This window comes from Lissotriton helveticus, chromosome 5_1 (genome assembly GCF_964261635.1).
Source record: "Lissotriton helveticus chromosome 5_1, aLisHel1.1, whole genome shotgun sequence".
NCBI classification, from domain to species: domain Eukaryota; kingdom Metazoa; phylum Chordata; class Amphibia; order Caudata; family Salamandridae; genus Lissotriton; species Lissotriton helveticus.
In genome coordinates, this window is record NC_136065.1 from 2,032,299,701 (window position 1) to 2,032,318,152 (window position 18,452).

Sequence of the window (18,452 nt, forward strand, 5' to 3'; positions counted from 1 at the left end):
CTCTCTGTTTGTTGGAATGGCAGACTATCTCTTCTCCAAACTGCAGATAGTGCAAAATGCCGCGGCAAAGGCTGTATGCAATAGGAAGAGATATGATTCGGCAAAAAGTTGCCTGCGAGAGCTACATTGGCTCCCAATGCGACAAAGAGCCAACTTCAAACTACTGTGTATCACACACAAAGTACTTTACAATACAGGCCCTACTATTCTACACAATAAAGTCAAATTCCATAGACCATCAAGGAACCTTCGTTCCAGAACTTTAGGAAGAGCAAACACTACCCGCGTGAAGACTGTTAGGATGGGAGAGCGGGCTTTCTCTCATCTAGCTGCAACCAAATGGAATGAACTACCTTCCAGTCTCAGACTGACAGACTGTCTCCTATCATTTAGGAAACAATTAAAGACACTACTCTTCCCTAAACTAGAGTAATTAGTAATCAGTGCGGTTATCGTACCTCTCAGCACCAAACCTCAGCGCCGTGATATCCTACCCAGGATGATTGTTAGCGCTTTATAAATAAATTAAATAAATAAATAAAATGAGCAAGCTACAAATCTTAATGGAATGCCTGCATAACAACGAACAGGCCAGCCCCTCCTGAGAGTAGCTTCATTGGGCTATATTTGGGCTATTTTGTGGTTGGCTTTGGGCTAGAGTCTTCAAAAAAAAAAAAATCACGAACTGGGATTGCGAAACGAAACTGAACTTCTTCCCCTTCAGCAGAATCATGGCAGCAGCAAACCAGCTCCGGAGCCTGAAAGAGGAGGCTACCTGCTCCATATGTCTGGGATATTTCACAGACCCCGTCTCTGTGGAGTGTGGACATGTCTTTTGTCTGTCCTGTATCTCTCGGTACTGGGAGGGGCTGCAGACAGATTTCTCCTGTCCTCAGTGCAGAGTATTACTTGAGAACAAAACCCTCCGCCCGAACAGGCAGTTGGCAAATGTTGTAGAAATCGCCAAACAGCTTCACAGGCTCGGCGTGACCCCCGAGGGAGAGAACCTGTGCAGAGAACACGAAGAGAAACTGAAACTGTTCTGTGAGGATGACCAGGAGCCCATCTGTGTGATCTGTCGAGAGTCTAGAGATCACAAGGCTCACTCTGCGCGCCCCATTCGGGAGGCTGCCCTGGAGTACAAGGTGAGTCTGCGATGTGCGTGTGGTAGAGGTCGGACCTCACCCAGCGCGTCCCATTCCAGAGGTTGCTCGGGGTGTGTAAGTCACAGATCTGTGATAGGGCTGGCATATCATCCTTTGTTCCTCATGCGCGACGCTGCCCAGGAGTACACGACGAGTAAGCTACTGATCAATGCTTGAAATGGAAGGGTAAGAGACAGAGTACATGTACTCACTAACCCAGACCAGAGTATCATCTGCATGTTTCTGAGACTCACCAGTACTTTCCCTTTGTAACAATGCTAAGAAGTGCTGTTACGCTCTTTCAAGTCAAACAAGAATTGGCTTAGCCAATAGGTCTCGCCTTTGGGACCTTATAAGTATGCAGCACAATATCCTTGGTGCAACAACATCTACTGTTGCATGGTAAACACTTATAAGGTCCCAAAGGCGAGACCTATTGGCTATGCCAATGCTTGTTTAAAGAAGGCCTCGAAACGGGTCTCTATCAGGCTCTGTTTTGTGCCCTGGCACAGGCGATCCTGTAGTGACAGCAGGCACATCGATGTGCACTGCTCAATTCTCACTAGTGGAGAAGTTACGTACGGCATGATGTCATGCCAGGTGAGCTTTATATGGGAAAGGAAATCCTTTAGTCATTTTCTCTCAGGATTTCCATTCTCTTTGAAACTCGGGAGCAGCAACATTAGCGTGGTGTCACCAGGGCTTTAAGTGGAAGCTTTTTCTATATTATATACTAGCCATAGTTGCTACTTATCTTATGCAACTAACTACATTGACAAAGACAACAGTCCTGACTTATTGTAGGTATGATACTTGTTGTATGGCAATGAAAGAAACCGCAAAATACAAGTGGGGTGGCACAGTACGCTAAGCACAGATTTTTAGTGTAGGTGTTTTTAAGCCACGCCCTTAATTTCATTGGCTGTGCCCCTTTGAGAGACCCCCCGTTTTTTTCATCCCACTTAAAGCCCTGCTTAGTTACACCTGAGAGCGAGGAGGGCCAGGGGTAGGGGGTGATGTGCACTTCTACGACTGGCCTGGCCTTCAGTGTAGCTGCTGATCTACCCTGAATTGGTAACTGCTGGAGGCGTGAAACCAGCAGTTGCGACACTGGAGTCTCTCAGAGGGCCTTGGGAAAAAAATACAGTCCCTGGGCATTATTCCCCGTTCCTTTGCTTTGTTTTCTGCTGAAGCGTGCAAAGGCTGAAAGCAGAGGCAGCCCTTCAGAATACTAAGCTTGCTCTTTTGTGCTGACATGAGACGAGGTAGGGGTTAGGAAGAGGCGAGTAGAAGAGAAAACTAGATAAGTCCCGGTTTCCAGACAGCCTCTCGGTGCCGACCACGACATTCCTTGAGGAATGTACTCTGTTGGTGCGTCGCTCCAAGCTCTCTGCACCTAAAATGGCAACGACATGTGGAGTACCCCAGGGTTCTTCGTTGTCCCTCCATTTATTCCATCTTCAATTTCAAACTCCACTCTGAAAAATAGGAAGCTATGCACGAACAATTATGCGGATGACCTGTAACTAGTGTTCTCTATTGACAATTCCTCGGATTCGTTATCTGAATTCCAGGCATCGATGCTACACATCCGTGACTAGATGAATAATAACCAGGTAAAATTAAATCCAGACAAAACTGAAGTGATTCTGATAGGCGGATCCCTGAACCCCTGGAACACTCAGTTTTGGCCAAATGAACTAGGTTCTCCACCCAACCCTTCTTCCTCAGCTAAAAGTTTGGGTGTAATCATCAATAGTGATCTCACTATGAAATCTCAGATAGGAGCAGTAGCATCTACCTGTTTCTTTCAGCTGAGGAAGATAAGGAAGATCAGAAGACTACTTACTCGGGAAGCCTTAATCCAGGTGGCCCTGGCTTTGGTGACGTCACACCTGGACTATGCCAATTCTCTATACTTTGGCATCCCGCTCTATCTTACCAAAAGATTGCTGATGGTGCAGAACCAGGCAGCCAGGTTGATATCCCAACAACCTAGGTGGGAACACATCTCTCCCACCATGAAAGAGCTACACTGGCTTCCCATCCAACAAAGATGTGCATTCAAAGTTGGCTGCCTTATTTTCAAAACTCTGCATGGTGCTAGTCCAAAATTTTTAACCAAACTTGTCAAGAAATATTTACCTGCGCGTAGTATGCGCTCTGCCCATAAGAATTTTCTAACCATCCCTCCCTACAAACGGAAACGACTAGGTGGCTGCAGATTTGCTGTACTGGCATCCAGCTTTTGGAATACTCTACCTTTAGATATAAGAACCTGCACTGAATTTCCTAGATTCCGTAGGCTTAAGACTTGGCTATTCATCCAAGCCTATAACCAGCCTTTGCAGACATCTAAAATACACGGGCCCCCAGCAATACCTCAAGTTTAGCACCAAGAAACCAATCGGTGTATGTGCGCTTTATAAGAAATTTTAACATAACATGCCTTTGTGGACTGGCACCGCCAAGCAAAACACTGTTCCCTCAATTCACATGCTCTTGCTAAGCTAGTGAGAAGGGTGAGGATCAGGGCCACAAGTGAACAGTTGTGAGCAGTCCAAAGGAGAAATGCCTTAGTGCCCTACTGGGGTTCCATAATCTCCATCGAGATACTAAAAAAGGTGGCATAAAGAGGCCCAGCAGGAGGACTTTAGATGGCATTGGAAGACGGTAAAAACTGCCCACCCCCTTTCAAGCAGAGGGAAAGGTCAAGCAGTGAGCGATTTGCAGTCGCACATCACAGGGGTGATCACTTACGGTGGAGGATAAAGACTCATGTGGACTGAGTGCATATGAGGAATAAAGGCCGCTAGGAGCCAGGGTCATGCCCCCCCTCCCCTCACTCGACAAGGTAAAGAAAATAATTTGGTTACTCCAGCCATAAAGCCAGCACCACCGTGGTGCTGCAAGAGCCTCACACATGCAACAAGAGACGCTGAGGAAACTCCCATACCTAGGCGTGTAACGGCTCATATATTTAAATCGCTTGCCTTCAGCATGTGTAAGCCGTTTTAGGCAAGGTGAACTGAACAAAGGAAGCTCACGGTTAAAAATGAAAATGCCATCTGAAACATGAAGTGGGTGTCTGTGAAGCGGGTGCCGTTCAGTATTCACCGGGAAGCTGTCTATCTTGGTGGCCGCCGGGCCATGGTGACCTGGAGCAAGGAATGCCTGCTGCTGCCCACTCCTCCTGGGATAGGTGCAATCCCCACTGCCACCATGTCGGGGAATGCCTTTCGGTGCCGTTTATAATTAAAGTGGAGTGGCCTCCTGACACAGGTTCATGCCGAAGCTGTGGCTGCCATGCTGTGCATAATTAATGGTAAAAGGGCGTGGCCTCCCAACGAAGCCCCATGCTTAAAGCTGATGTGTGGCATCTGTAAGCGTTTGAGCAGGGTGCAAATAAGGCTACTTTTGTAGTTGTGCATCGATCTGTTGCTTGTATCCTTGATTTCACAGTATAAAAAATAAAAATGTTGACGCCGCTCCTGACGTACATGTTGGATATAAAAGTTAAATCGTAGCATCCTTGAATTGGGTGCCATGCTGAGCCAGGTAAACGCTTACAAGGGTAGGAGAGCGAGTTTCAGTAAAACATCAATCTGGTGTGGCGTCCATGAAGCGGGCGCCGTACTCATCCATAAAAATACATGTACTGTGCGTGTCTGTAAAATATAAAGCGTGGCGTCCATGAAGCGAGAGCCGTGTTCATCCATGAAAACACTTGTACTGTGCGTGTCTGTGAAATATAAAGCGTGGCGTCCATGAAGCGACAGCTGTGTTCATCCATGAAAACATGTGTTCTGTGCAACAAAACACAAACAAGACGTAGACATAGTACAAAAGAATTAATTACAGTACCCATATGGCGTATTTCTTAGTTGCAGAGAAGTGGATGACCGAAGCCTTTAGAAAAACATCCCTGCTGACACCACACGCGCGTCAGCTGAGCAACATTGCGGAGCAGATTTCCAGATCAATGTAAAACTCCAAGTATTCACGCCCAACTCACTCCAGGCATCCCGGAAGTGACGGTCACAAGGCAGATGACCAAGCAAAGTATGTGAACTGAAGAAAGGAAAGTGGGCTTGAGGTTAGGGGGCGAGACGGGACATCGTCACATGATTGGACAGGTGGGGCCAGAGTAAGAGCTTGAAATGTGATCCGAGAGACCCTACGGTGCCAGCTAATCCCTCATGTGATTTCAGGATGACGGGAGGAGGCTGTGCTATTGAGAAATTACCCCCGAAACCGAATCCATATTTTCTAGGAGATCGTCTACGTCCATCGCAAGGAGCTCGCAACAAGCTTTGTTTTCTGCTCGAGGTGGGGAGGTGAGGTGAGAAGAAATCAATCAGCTTGTGAACTTCAGTCCAGGTGATAGAAGTGTGGTGAGCAATGACTTGGCTGAGCGTGCGAGTGCAAATGTAGAGGGCGAGAGAGGATCAGCAGTGAATGAATGAGGGGGCGGAGAGGAGGGTCTGAGGGAGAGCAATGGCTAAAGGCCGAGAGGAAAGCCAGATGGCGCAGCGCGTGAAGTGGCTTGTGTGAAAGAGCAGCAGGGAAGGGGGGTCGGGGGTGGAACCTCTGAGGGAGAGCGAAAGGCAGAGAGGAAAGCCAGATGGCGGCTGCGTGCGTGCATGCAAGCTTGAGGCCAGCAAAAGCGTGTGGTAGCACTTTGAAAACCCGCTTACTAAATGTCTGGCAGAGCAGCTCATGCACTGGCTCAGGCGAGACCTAAAAATGCCAGGCACTCAGTACATGTCTATTAAGAGCAGTGCCACGGGGTGCTATGGCTTATGGGGATGGGATTTCAGGCTGTACTCTTTTCATCAGCATCTTGCCCAAGTAGTGTCTGTCACACACCTAAGACCCGAGGGGGTAGGGTCTTCAGTATACCTTTCCCCCCTTCTGGAGGTGGACAAGGCATGTGTACCTAGAGCTCTCACCAGTACAGGCTAGGATTTGCTGTGTTCTGGGAGTTGTAGTTCTAAAACTAGTACTCTAGTAGTGAAGGCATAACAAAACCGTTGACTGGGGATGATGTACCGACGCATGAAACAGGGATCCGTGAGAGCTGTGTGTGTGAGCCACCGATTTCAAAGAGGGGTGTCTTCTCGTCTAGACCCTGATTTGTAGACCCTTTTTTCCTCGTAGTGTTCGCTAGTAGGTCTGAATAACTATATATCTGAAAGAGATCCGTGCTCCTGAAAGAGAATTCCCGCTCTGTATGGAATTAAATCAGATCAGGCACAAATTCACTCAAACGCGCCTGGAATCTGGTAGTTTTCCTCCCTCCACGAAATGGAGGCTAGGCATTGCAAATGGGAGCGCGGCCAAAAAGGCACGGACCGTGGGAGGGCGAGGTACAGGAAGAAAATAGTGCTCACAATATAAAACCAAGCATTGGCATAGCCAATAGGTCTCGCCTTTGGACCTTATAAGTGTTTAGCCATGCAACAGTTGATGTTGTTGCACCAAGGATATTGTGCTGCATAAGTAAATACTTATTAGATCCCAAAAGCAAGACCTATTGGCTATGCCAATGCTTGTTTTATATGGAGCACATTGGAACTGAAGGTATTGGAGCACTTTACCTGAGCACCAGTTACATTACATAGGATCGCATTAATTTTTAGGCACAGGAAGATGAAGTGATTAGCCCAGAATCAAAGGATGTTGAGCAAAACTGGAATGTGGTTCCCCAGTTCCAAAGTCAGCAGCTCTGACTGTTCGCCACATAACTTTCCAACTACTTAAGAAAAACTACGATTTGGAGGTAAGCATTTGACTTTGTTCAATCCCTGTGTGTAATCCGTACAGGTCTCAATAAACAGGTTCAAGTGGCTTGAATAAGATGTTTACATTTTTTATTCAAAAAAAGCGTATTTAGAGCACTTTAATCTTGGCTAGAGTGCACAAAGTAGTAGAATGTACACTGCTTATTCAACGACCTTCTGTTTCATGTAAAGTGGCACATTCCGTTTTTTCGGAATGTTCTGTCTTAAATAAAAAGATGCAGCAGGGGGAAAAAGACAGGAGGGGGCCTGCGCCTGTTTCCCTTGTGGGAACCAGCAGGGGCACCATATGTTTGCAAGTTAATTACAAACATATGGTGTCAAAGCTCGCTCCCGCAAGGGAATCGCCACACGTGCACGTGTTGCCATTGAAGGCAATGGAACTCGTGCACGTTTTTGCCTGAAAAGGCGCATCGATGGCTAAAGGTCTTTCTCCTATGCAGCGCGCGAGACCTAAAAACACTGTGCAACACTCACAGTAAAGGGGCCAGTAGCCATGGAAGGATACAAATGACGACATGCCCGTCAAAAGGAAGGACTACCAAGCCTAAAACCAATCGAAAGGCAGCATTTAGGAACTAAGCCATTAAAAAAGATGGTCGGAGAGTGGGTGGAGCTTCCACAGAGCTTCCGCTCCATACTGAATACTGCATGCCTCGCAAAGCGAGCAACGCATGCGGGCTGCCGCTATAGGCTCAACCTAAAAAAGAGCAGTTTAGACTGCAGTAGTGGCCGGTGTCTAGATAGACAAATGGCGGGACAAATAAAGAAAAACAAAAAAACACTTACCTGCCGCATCACGGCATCACTCCTATCTACTGCAGACACAGGCTCGCAGACTCCACTGCAGCCAAACCTCACGCTGCTTTCATGCTGCTGGCAGCACGAGAGCAGCATCGGGATTGGCCTGAGCACCCTCGATTTGCGCTCCCAGTTATACTGTGAGCCTGTGCCTGCTCTTTCCAACCCGGTACAAAAGGGGGTGGTGATAGACGGAGCATCAGAACCAATCAAACACTCACACCCAGTCAAAAGATCTGGGTTTGATCCATCACCGTTCTTTAGCCCACTCTGCCACCCCAGTTCAGACATGGCTATATGCAAATCAGTCTGACCCTGTGCCTCATGGGAACAGTCCAGCCCGAACTGCCAAGCCATGCCTTCCCTGGAACGGAAACAAGCTTCCGAGGACCGGTTTCTGGCATTCCAGCCGTCTTTAGCCCGGCTTGCTTGAATCCAGTGGCAAAGTGAGCAAGGGACTCACGTCTGAGCATACCCTGCCACACTTATGGCGGCCAAAAGCGGTACAAAAGGGGGTGGTGATGGACGGAGCATCAGAACCAATCAAACACTCACACCCAGTCAAAAGATCTGGGTTTGATCCATCACCGTTCTTTAGCCCACTCTGCCACCCCAGTTCAGACATAGCTATATGCAAATCAGTCTGACCCTGTGCCTCATGGGAACAGTCCAGCCCGAACTGCCAAGCCATGCCTTCCCTGGGCCGGAAACAAGCTTCCGAGGACCGGTTTCTGGCATTCCAGCCGTCTTCAGCCCGGCTTGCTTGAATCCAGTGGCAAAGTGAGCAAGGGACTCACGTCTGAGCATACCCTGCCACACTTATGGCGGCCAAAAGCGGTACAAAAGGGGGTGGTGATGGACGGAGCATCAGAACCAATCAAACACTCACACCCAGTCAAAAGATCTGGGTTTGATCCATCACCGTTCTTTAGCCCACTCTGCCACCCCAGTTCAGACATGGCTATATGCAAATCAGTCTGACCCTGTGCCTCATGGGAACAGTCCAGCCCGAACTGCCAAGCCATGCCTTCCCTGGACCGGAAACAAGCTTCCGAGGACCGGTTTCTGGCATTCCAGCCGTCTTCAGCCCGGCTTGCTTGAATCCAGTGGCAAAGTGAGCAAGGGACTCACGTCTGAGCATACCCTGCCACACTTATGGTGGCCAAAAGCGGTACAAAACCGGTACAAACAGGTAGCACCAATTACGAGGGAGGCCACAAAAAGCTTGTATAGTTCAATTTCATTATTCAGTCAGCACCCTGCCAGCAGGTACCACACCAGAATACAGACATCCACAATTTCCTCCAGACCCACATGGGTTTTTTATTGCCAAGAGTTATGAATGAATGCGCACCCACTGAGGATAATTGTGATAGCGGACTACAACAACCATGAGGCCGTGCTGACAGCCACGCCCACTGGGGTAGTTTGTTGGAACTTAAATTGCCTGCAAATCAAAGCGGCATTTCATTCTGTTGCATCGCCACTGAGGAAAGGATTTGTGTCCTGAAACGCGTCTGGCGGACATTGTGGATGCCTGTATTCTGGTGTGGTACCTGCTGGCAGGGTACTGACTGAATAAAGAAATTGAACTATACGAGCTTCCTGTGGCCTCCCTCGTAATTGGTGCTACCTGTTTGTTGGATCTATATATATATATATATATATATAATGTAGTATCATTTCACTTTGTATATACACATTAATTCTGCATAAATTCTTGCTAAAAGACTAGAACACATCTTCCCTAAAGGGGACAATCGCTGCACGGCTCCAAACAGTGAATGCTGTCTCCAGGGCACATCTCAAACAAAGCGGGTAGCAGTCACACCCATCACCCACAATCTGTCCCACGGAAAGGAAGTTTGTTTCAAATTTTTCAGTTGGATAAATCCTAATTGTTGAAGAATGGCCGGCTCTAGTGTTGATGCTTGTGCATCTCTCCAGTCATCATCAGAGATTGGGCCCAAGTCTTGTTCAGATGCAGAGCACAGTTGGTTAAACAAGTTTGCGGTACCAATGATAGGTAAATATGTGTAATGTTTTGGTCTTCTAGCTCCTGGGTCAGTATCATAGCCTCTGATGGACTAAAGTCCTGAAGCTCCACAAGGTCCTCAACATATGGAGCGTGCGCATTGCAGAGCTGCAAGTATCGGAAGATCCTATTCCTCTTGAAACTCTGAGAATCATGTTGTTACTGTGCCAGATATTACATCCCCTAACCTCGACATTCCTATAAGGTTCTGTTGTTTGAAACCCCATAGTTCAGCCACTTAACAGAGCCTCTACCCTACCAATCACTCAATCAATCATGTATAGAGTGCGAGAAATCACGCATGAGGGTCTTGAGGTGGTGGAGCTGTTTGCTGCTGCTTGGAGGTCTGATCATTCAAACCTCAGGTCTTTAGTTCTCTTCTGAATTGCTGGAGTGACGGTGCGGTCCTGAGGTGCAGGGGGAGGTTGTTCCAAACCTTGGCTGCCAGGTGTGGAAAGCAGCGTCCTTTGCTGTTGGCTCGGCGTATCAATGGGGTGTCTGAGAGGGAGGGGAATGCTGATCAAAGGTGTCTGGTCGGTTGCTGGACGGTCAAGCGTTGGTGATGTATGCCGATCCTTCATTGTGCAGGGCCTTGTAGGCGTGGGTCAGCATCTTGAACTGGCATCTCTTCTGGATTGGGAGCCAGTGTAGTTTCTGGAGATGTGGTGTGATGTGGGTCCTTCTAGGGTGGTGGAGTATCAGTCTTGCTGCTGAGTTTTGTAATGTCTGGAGTCTCTTCAGGAGGCGTGCAGTGATTCCTACTAAGAGTGTGGTTCCGTAGTCCAGTCTGCTGGTGATGAGGGCCTGCATGATGGTCCTTCTGGTATCTGCCAGGAGCCACCTGAAGATCTTGCGCAGCATCTGCAGGGAGTGGAAGCAGGCAGATGAGAAGGCTTTGACTTGCTTCTCCATGGTTAGCTTGCTATTCAGGATGATGCCAATGTTAGCTTGCTATTCAGGATGATGCCAATGTTAGCTAGATATTCGGATTGGGAGTGGTCCAGACGGTTGTGTTCTTCTAGCTGTTAGGTGAGTTGCTGGTTGATCGCTTTCTCAAGGACTTTTGCTTGATAGGATAGTTGTTGTATGTACTTTATTCGATATAAAAATATCATAAAAGCTTGAACAAAGTATTTTTTTAAATTTAAGAAGTGCAGCAATTCATACAACAGTTAGCATATAAAAATGTTTGTATAAAATCCATTAAAACCAGAATATAAAAAGTTTTTACACTGTATACGATAAAAACAGATTCATTTATAAATGGCGTTTAGAAGTGTTTGTAAGTAAGTAAGTAAGTAAGTTTATTGGCATAGTTAATTAAAACCATTGCAAAAGGTTACACTATAAAATTCATAATCCATGGTTAAAAACATTTTAAGAATTAGAATAAAATACTGCATTGTGATAATACATGGTCAAATTACGGTATTTGGAGTAGTCAATGGGTCACGCGTGCTTGGATATCATGGCGAGATTGTCTCTGCTTGTTTCGGTTAAGTTCCCGCCATAGCTCCTTGTCCACTTCCGGTAGCTGTTTCACACGCAGTCAGAGAAGAGACTTTAGCCCCGTTTTTTTGTTCGGCCATCCTTAGATATTTTACCAGTCTGCAATTTAATTGGATGTTCGCTGGGTTAAAGCAGGCCAGCACTGCTTGCCTTCTGGTGCGGATCCCTTTCTGGTTGAATGAATCTTTTAGAAATTGAGACCGTACTTGACGCAGTTCTTCACATAGGCAAATTACGTGCAGAATGTCACCATTCTTGTTGTTACACAGTCTGCAGGCAGCTTGGCCTTTGGTCCTCAACCATGGTGGTAAATGTTGAGTACATGGAAGCATCCCCAGTCTGTACTTTAGGAAATTCATTTTTGTCACCCTCGAGTAAGGCTGATTGAAATATGGTTGTGGGGTGAGCGATTTGTACGAGCTGAGGGTCATCCAGGCGTGGGATCTTTTCGAGAAGGCTGCCTTGTCGTTAAGTAAGGAGGATAGTTTTATGCTTTTCCACACCAATTTTTTGAAATTATGTTGGCCGAGTTGCGCCTCCCATAGTCCAGACAATTTGATGGAATCTAAGGCTGATTTAAGGTAGTTTCTTGCTTGGGAAAACTCCCTATGTTGTAAGTCTTGCCAAAGCAGATAGTTCAATGTGTCTGGATTGGCCTTGCTTATCTTATGCCAGCATATGATGTAAGCCCCGTATCTAGCCAAGGCTTGTTGTTGGAGGCCAAACTCCAGCCTTATTTGTGCTGCTGACGTATAAGACGGAAGACAAAACATAGTTCGATAGGCTTTGACCAACGTCCTATCCAGCTCTTTAGCATCTCTACCCCTCATTGCCTCACTACCATAAGTTAGCGAGGGAAGAAGTTTAGCCTGAACTGCCTTCAATAGTGGGGTCAATGTCGGTCCCATTAGTTTGTTTGCCAGATTTTTCATCGTTAAGGCAGTTAGCAGACCTTTCCTTTTTATTTCCTCTTTTTGGCGCCAGAATGAGCCTTCTCTATCGAATACAACCCCTAAGTACTTGTACTCGCTTACATGTTCGATTTTGATGCCACCAAGGAACCAGTGTTTCTGTGAGCTTTTTTTGCTGTTAATTGACATTGTCTTTGTTTTGGACAAGTTTATTTTTAAGTTGTTTTCTTTTGCGTAGTTTTGCATTTCAGTTAGTAGATGTTGCAGGCCAACGTGAGTATGACTTAGCAAAACTACGTCGTCAGCGTACATGAGGTTGGTTATAGTTTTCCCTCCCAACCTGGGGGCGTGGGAGTTACAAGCATCCAGCCGATTAGGAAGGTCAGCCATGAATAGATTGAACAAGGTTGGAGCAAGCACACAACCTTGCTTCAATCCCCTCGTAGTTGGTACTTTCGAGGAGAGATGAGTCCCTCCACCTAGTTTTACCTGCACCCAGGTGTCCGTATGTAGGAGCATTAAGATGTTTAGAGTAGACTGCGGAATGCCCCATCGTGTCAATTTCTCCCAAAGTCTGCCTCTCTCGATGTTGTCAAAAGCAGCACTAAAATCAATATAACATAGATGTAATGGTAAGTTGGAAGTTTTTGCTGCGTCAATTGCTAGAGAAATTGCGAGGATATTTGTAGCTGTGCTGGTTGCTTTACGGAAACCAGTCTGATTCAGTGGTATCATATGAATCGTCTCTGCCCAAAGTGTAAGCTCCTCTAGAATAGTTCCCGCAAAGTACTTCGCTTCGTTGTCAATTAGCGCAACTAGGCGGTAGTTGTTAGGCTCGGCCTTGTCTCCTTTTTTATGTATTGGAACTATTGTTGAGCCCTTCCAGGCTTCTGGTATTCTGTTTTGCAATCTAATTTCCAAAAACAGTGGTTGTAAAATATCTGCCCATTCTTTGCTTTTAGCTTTGAACAGGGCTGGTGGTATGCCATTTGGGCCTGGGGCACCCTCTTTCCTCCCTTTAGCAATCTGTTTTTGTATTAGGAGTGGTTGCAAATTGTTTATTATTCCCAGCGATCTGCTTCCTGTGGCTGGGCATTGCTGCACCTTTAGCTAGGGTGTACTAGCTAGAGGTATACAAACTGCAACTGATTTCTTTGAGAGCCCTCGATTGGCCGTTCGTTCTCCTGCATTTTCCATACAGTTGTTAAAGTGGCTGGTGATATATTCTATCCAGACTCCTTCTGAGATATTTGACCCAATATCCTCAGATTTTGGACGCAATATCCCATTCACAGTTTTCCAAAAGCGTGCGCTATCATTGCTGTTTATGTCATATAAGAGTTTTGCCCAGCTATCATTCTCGTAGTCTCTCTTGATGTTCCATTTTAATCTTTTTAGGGCTGCCCTCTGTTGATGCAGGAAAGCTTGTGCATTAACATTTCCTGGCGAAGTTCTCAACCTACGCAGGCTTGAGTTTACAGATCTTTTTAGTGACTTGAGCTCTTCTCTGTACTTTTTCTGTATTTTGTTTCTTCCCCCTTTCCCTTGGGTGTTGACTTTAGTGGGAGTAGTGCCTACAAGCTTTTGTGGCAGTGTTGCTGTGAAGACCTCCCAGTGTGCTATTAAGTCATCTGAACTCAAAGTTTGCAAGTTGTGGAGATTTATTGCAGCTTCCGACAGCAGATTGGCATTATGCAATGTGCATTTAATTCTTTTTTGATCTTGGGTGTGCATGGGTCCCAGGGGTATGTCTGGCCTTATTGAAGTAGGAACAATAGCTGTTATCTGGATTTCCTGGGGGCGGTGATCGCTATCCCCCTTATCCCCCATCCTAAACCCGAGAATATAAGGGAACAGCTCGAGACTGACAAAAGTATAGTCCAGAATGGAGCATGCAGAGATGGAGTAGAAGGATTCAACTGGGGGGCAGTCTTCTGGGAATCTTCCGTTCAAGGCTCGGAGATTGTGATGTTCTAGATCCTCGAGGAAGTGACTATGACGGACTTTCTTCTTTGCATGTTGTGGCTCCGATTGTTTGGGAATATCAAAAATTCTGGTTAAAGCTGCTGACTCCTCCCCTTCTGCCGAGCCAAGGAGATGTTGATTTAGGTCCCCAGACAGAATGAATATTGGATTTGCCATCTCTGCTGCATACTCAGATAAGAGGTTGGTGATTTTAGTAGAGTCCTTTGCTTTTCGTTTAGGATGGACATATGAATTTATTATGCAGACCTCCTTTTTCTCTTTGTCCAGCTTGATCCTGATTCTAATTGCTAATGTCGTGCTTAGCATAGAATCCATGAGGGTTGCTGAGGGTATGCTTGTTGCAGAGATGTAAGTAACCAGCCCACCCGAGCAGTGGCCGTATCTGCTGATCTTTGCAGCTGGGGTGGCGAAACATATATAGCCCTTGATGTGCTGTGGCTCTGTGAGCCATGTTTCTTGCAGCAGAATTATGTCGAAAGTAGTAACATAGTTCAAAAAGTCAGGATCCTCTATTTTTGTTGCTAGCCCATTGATATTCCAAGAACATAAGCTAAGGGGCAGTTCCATCGACCTACTATGGACTTTATGTCGTATGTTGCGTCAATCGTCCTGTGAATGCATAATTATTGTACGGGATATTATTTCCCTGCTTGTGCCTTGATTTGGATAAGAAACTACTTCCAGCCGTAGATCTGATAGATCCCTCTGGCTGATTGTGTTCTCTTGACCCGTTCTTCCCTGTGCTCCTCTAAGCACACTCTTTGCATATGCTTTATATTTTGCTGATGCCAGGCTTGTAGTACTCAGTAGCGGGAACGGATAGGGTGGTTTCTGTGAAGGGGTAATGTCAATACCCCAGTTTAGGAAGACCCCTTGTTCAGCTAGAATCGTATCTGCAATTCTGGTTGTGGACCATATTGTCTTTGTAGCCTCTCGGTTAGTTAAAGTAGTGGGAGGTATAAATTCTACAGACAGTAGGTCCTTTGATGTTATACTAGCCAAGTTTGGGATGGACTGCATTAGTCTTAGAATGTTTCCTCGATTAAGAGTATCTTGGTGACCCTTTGAGGTAAATAGCGGATGAAAGACCAAGGCCTCTATTTCTCGTTGCCTGGTACTTGGTACTTGTGATGACAGTACATTTGTAGTCTCAATTGTTCTTAGTGAGGATGTAAATATGTTTGCTTTTGCTGGTTGAATCTCCAGTGGATTACATGTTCCTTCTGCCATGTGGTCCATTTTAGTCGGTTTTAGTATTGTAGATGTATTGCTTATTTCAAGATCAAGATCAATTAGTCTTTATTTCGAATGATAAAAATTCATAAAAGACAATATACAACCATATACAATATAAAATCCACTAGGAATCCCTAGGACTAAAAAGCACAATACACAAACAGTCTACATAAAATACATCTAGATAGGACGATCAGTGCAAAGGTGCACTCAGTCTCTTGATTCGAATCAGCCAGGACCATCCCAGGAATTTAGCAACGCAAACCACCACAATTTCCGATCTTACAACTTGCAATTTCCTGAGTGCCTCACGATAACCACTACAATTCAGGGATGCACATATAGGTTTTAGCCATTTGTTTCTAGGTTCACGATAAACAGGACAACCAAAGAAAAGATGACCAATACTTTCTTCCTGGTCAGAACACCAGGGACATTTGCTTCCTGTCTTCACATCCCATTTAGCAGTAAAGGAATTGACAGGCAAGGTGCCGGTACGGAACTGATGATAAAGCTTACGATCTAACACCTTGGGTATCAAATCCCAATACTGCTCTAATAAGGGAGTAACCTTGTGCAGTAAAAATAATCCTGTTAAATTAGTGTCCAGAGATTGGGTTACTAAAATGGATTTTTTCCATGCCCAGAAGAGCGCCTTAAACTCAGATTTGGATGGGAAAGTAGTCCCCCCTGGGTTTGACCAAAGCTCTGGAAGGCCCATCATATGTAGGATGTTTCTGACTTCCCTAAACCAGTGTATTTTTTGTGCACCCCATAGTGATTTTACCTCGTCTAGTTCCCGAGTAAAAAGACTAAGCTCGGGGGTGGACCAAAGGCGACGCCAGAGTGACACTATGCGATACTGGGCCAAATCATTGATTGGTCTACAACCTAGATCGAGTAACAAAGGTTTTATGGGTGCAGACTGCGGGAGACCTACCAGGTTCCGTAGGAACCTATTTTGTGCCACAGCCAAGCATGAAAGATCTTTGTGGCCCCAGACTTCGGCTCCATATAGGGTTGCAGAAAGGACCTTAGCCTCATAGATCTTAAGGGCTGGGGTAATACGTTTTGTAAAGGAGTTCTTTTGCTCAAGAACCAAACAACCAGCCAACCTATTAAACTTCAATTTGGACGTCTCTAATTGGGAGTTCCAGTCGAGATGATGATCAAGAGTCACACCAAGATATGTCATGACCTTGACCTGCTCAAGTAGGACCCCATTTAGAGACACAGAGCAGATCGGAGGGGTTTTCTTACAAAAAACCATAAATTTGGTCTTTTCAACATTTATTTGTAAGTCGTTTGTATTACAAAACTCAGAAAATCTATTCAGGGCAACCTGGAGCCCACCTCTTGTTTTCGAAAGGAGGAGGGTATCGTCTGCAAAAATAAGCATAGGATATTTGCGACCACCCAACATTGGTGCATCGGACTGTGTGTTGTTAAAATATTGGGCCACCTGATTAATAAACAAGAGGAACAAAGTGGGGGCCAGGACACAGCCTTGACGCACCCCACGCTGTACAGGAAAACATTCGGTCACCTGCCCCTGGCTACCCCATCTTACCTGAGCGAAATTATCCTCATGTAAGCGCTGGACAAGGCTCAAAAGCTCTAAAGGAAGGCCCATTGATCTAAGAGCTTCCCATAGCTTCTTCCTTGGGACTAAATCAAAAGCCGACTTAAGGTCGACAAACGCGGCGTATATTACGCCGCCGCCCAAAAAAACCACTTTCCAAAAAAGTAGTGAAAACCGGAGAACCTGGTCGATAGTACTAGTGCCAAACCTAAACCCTGCCTGCATGGGGGAAAGTATGTTATTAGTATTGATCCATTCCTGGATTCATACTAGAATCATCCTAGACACAATTTTCTGAATCGCATCGATCAGACTAATTGGCCGATAGTTATTTGGGACGGAGCGATCACCCTTCTTATATACTGGCAGGATTTCCGCACCTTTCCAAGATTTCGGAATCTCTGCGCCTGCAGCTATATTGTTTGCCAATAGCGTGATATATGGAACCCATAAGTCAGGATTAAGCTTGAAAAGGTCCGCGGGGATGACATCTAGGCCAGGAGCTTTTCCCGACTGGACTGACTCAAGAGCTTGTATAGTATCGGTTTCCAGAAAGGTAAGTCTATCTCCTATTGGTTGTAGGGAACTCGGTAGGAAGGTAGCTATTGTATGATCCAGAGCTATACTTGGGTCGTTAAATTGTGCCGAAAAGAATTCCACCCAAGATTGTGCTGACACGTGATTGTCGGGTGTTTGGGCAACTGAAGCCCTTCCCCTCCTGACGATCAGCCAAAATTCAGTTGAATTGGAAGACTCACAGGCTCTAAGGAGGGCGAGCCAATAGGAGTCATCCCAGTCCCGCTTGGCCGCCCAGAGAGTATGTTTATAACACTGCCTAGCAACCCTAATGTCTACAATGTTCCTGGCCTTAACAGCAGCTACTAAGCTGCTGTGAGCTGCTCTGCAACTCTTGTTGTACCATTTTTTATACGCCTTAGTGGAGGCAGGCTTAGAGGGCTTGGTAAGGAGGTTTTTGAGACTCAAAAAACACTCCTCGTGGAGATTGGTGATAATTGGATCAGCGACACCAGAAGGGGGTAATGGTGGCATCCTACTCCTCACGCTCCGAACCTTCTCCTCAATCTTGGCGATAAGCGCTTGATCATCTAACACCCTGGACCATTTTACACGACGTCTATTGTCGCACAAAACTACGTCTGACGTCAAGCAGTTAGTTCCACTGGCTTGGGAACCCAGGCCGGAGACCAAGATCTCGAGTGAAAGAGGATTGTGATCGCTCTCTGGACGGGGCTCTACCACCATATCTCGCACAATAGACCAACATTCGATATTGATCAGTATGTAGTCGATACGGCTAGAGCATAGACCATTGTCAAAGGTATTTGTCCCTAATCTGTCGGAGCGTGTACGCCCGTTAACAGCCCGGAAGCCCCATTCCAAACAAAAGCCCAGCCAATGTAAGGCTGCCTCAGTACCCCTAACTCC

The 18,452-nt window shown here is 46.1% G+C and overlaps 1 protein-coding gene across 1 annotated transcript in view; it reads left to right on the forward strand.

The window, feature by feature from the left end:
- The first annotated feature begins 650 nt into the window (after window positions 1-650).
- The window catches only part of LOC144756212 (E3 ubiquitin-protein ligase TRIM39-like), a 330,783-nt gene continuing 312,981 nt past the window's right edge, over window positions 651-18,452 (forward strand). The window contains exon 1 of the mRNA XM_078645824.1: window positions 651-1,145. Coding sequence (XP_078501950.1) covers window positions 732-1,145 — 414 coding nt within the window. The 5' untranslated portion in view covers window positions 651-731. The remainder of the gene's footprint in view (window positions 1,146-18,452) is intronic.